This window comes from Quercus robur, chromosome 5 (genome assembly GCF_932294415.1).
Source record: "Quercus robur chromosome 5, dhQueRobu3.1, whole genome shotgun sequence".
Taxonomy (NCBI): Eukaryota; Viridiplantae; Streptophyta; class Magnoliopsida; order Fagales; family Fagaceae; genus Quercus; species Quercus robur.
This window is the reverse complement of record NC_065538.1, coordinates 51,365,694-51,367,955: the sequence shown is the minus strand read 5'-3', so window position 1 is coordinate 51,367,955 and position 2,262 is coordinate 51,365,694. Positions and strand designations below refer to the sequence as shown.

Sequence of the window (2,262 nt, the reverse complement as noted above, 5' to 3'; positions counted from 1 at the left end):
GAACCAAAACTAGACTTTATTCATTTACTACGCTGAAATCGAGGCAATTTTTTTTTTTTTAAACAAGAAAAAAAAAAGGGAAAGATAAAAAAAAAAAAAAAAAAAAAATGTTATCTGGATGCGCACGATATGCACATACAGGTGACAAACTATCCGAACCGCCGAAGAGGACACGTGTCAAAAAATCTCGACTCTAGGTCCCATGCCGCGGAAAACAACGGAGCACTCCGGCAACTCGCCGAGGTCAGCGTATAGCGACTCATCCTCCTCTCCCATCGGGAAAAACATCGCCACGTCAGAATCTCCCGCGCTCCTCTCCGCGAAAATCGGGCTCTCGAGTATTGTAGACGACGTCGTTTCCATGTCGCTGAACCACCTGAACTCGTCGCTCGTCGTGATTAACGACGACGCGTCGTCGTTGCCTAGATCCGCGAATCTTTCTCCGTGTACGGGTTCCGGGTCGGGCTGACTCGTCACAGTTTCGCGCTTTTCGGTCTTGACTACCGTTGGGTGGTTGTTGCTATTGCTATTGCTATGATTGTTATGATGGTTTCTAGAAGCTGGCCAAGGGTGGTTGTGTTCGGAAGAGTATGTGACTTGTAGCATAGTGGGCTCCATCCGACTCCTCTCTACTTGTTTTCTAGCTGGGCAGCCCTTTGAACTACTGCACCTATAGTAACCCCTGCAAAATCAAAACGCTCATATATCAAAATCATACACTGTTTGATTAATCTCTAATTTCACGGTCCCACCTTGAAAATCGTGAAACATTGGTGTAATTGAAGGGGAATGTGTTTAGTTACCTAGGATATGGGGAACCTTTGATGGGTTTCTGACCGTACTTCCTCCAAGCCCAAGAATCAGACGGTGGAGTATTGCTCTCACTTTTCTGGCGGGACCCTTCAACGTCTTTGATTGGCACTGACACCACTCTTTTCTGAATTGCCCGCTTACTGTGACAAATCCCATTACGTTGTTCTTAATTAGGCTTAAGAATACAAAATCCATTTCTACCTAAGAAACTTTAGTATATGCTCTAGTATATGCCTATTTGGTTGGATAAGCTCAACTTTGAACACATATATTTGTAGTAGTGAACGAGAATTGAAGGTTTATAGAAAGCAACAATTAACAATGAATAAGAGAGACTGACCTTTTTCTTGGGGACGAAGAAGAAGAAGAAGAGGAAGTAGTGATCTTCATCATGTCGTTAAAGTAAGTAGAAGGAGGGGATTCAGCAGCGTTTTCTGGGATGCTGTCATTCTCATCTTGCTCACTACTCATAAATGGGTTGTTGATGAACCTACCCTCCATGGCTAAAACCTTGAGACGTTTTGCTTGCTAGATAAAAAAACTATATCTATATCTATCTATATGGTTTTTGTTATTTTACCGTTGAAGCTGAGGATGTTGTTTTAATTTAAGACATAGAAAGTGGCTGCCGGGGAGAGAGAGAGAGAGAGAGAGATGGGAAGAAAAGAAAACTGGGGAGGGTGAAGAGAGAAGGGGTGGTCCTTTAAAAATGAACCGTCATGGTTGGCTTTGGTATTAACCTATTAGTTTAATATAGAACATGCAAACAAATGTGACATATATAATCCCCCAAAACTTATATTTCTATTTGCAATTTGAAAGCAACGTCCTACACTATTGATTTTTCTATTATCCTAGAAGCCCATTGATTTTGAATTTTTGATGCTCCCAGATTTTTTTTTTCTTTGGGCACTCCTTTAGGCAAGCACAAATAATATGTGTGAATGTGTATATTTTATTTGTCCCATACAATTATTAGGAGAAAAGTATATTTATTTGGTTTTCTTTTATTTTAAATAAAGAGGGCTTTTTCCTCTCACTTTCTTTTGGATATAAGAGAAGTTGTTGGAAGGGGAGAAGGATTCAAAAGATGAGAAAAGTTGTTTAATATATTGTGTAGTCCCAAATAGACCCAAAATCCAATTGGCCTAATATAGAGCAAGAGAAAGTCAAGAAAATACAATATTGCTTTAATGTATCCTACTTGATTAAGTGGGGCTTTAATCCTTAGGAATCGTTTGATTAAGAGAATCTTGGATTTCTATGAAGTTTGGGCCATTTTATCTTTAAATGATTGGATAATAATGAAGTTTAGTTTGGAGAATTATTGAGTTGGACCTCGATGTAGACATGTGGCAAAAATTAAATACGTGTTCATATCGTGTCGGCTCTAGTATATTGAAATACTGGAGTTAAGTCATGTCCTATATTCATTTAATTCAACTAAAA

At 39.2% G+C, this 2,262-nt stretch overlaps 1 protein-coding gene across 1 annotated transcript; it reads right to left on the bottom strand.

Annotated features, from left to right (window-relative positions):
• Window positions 1-1,561, bottom strand: LOC126726271 (probable WRKY transcription factor 65). The gene is made up of 3 exons (XM_050431498.1): window positions 1,154-1,561; window positions 804-953; window positions 1-682 (listed from the first exon to the last, which is right to left on the bottom strand). Exons 1-3 carry the CDS (start codon window positions 1,312-1,314, stop codon window positions 178-180), a joined length of 816 nt encoding a protein of 271 aa, XP_050287455.1. The 5' UTR covers window positions 1,315-1,561; the 3' UTR covers window positions 1-177.
• Window positions 1,562-2,262: the final 701 nt, after the last annotated feature.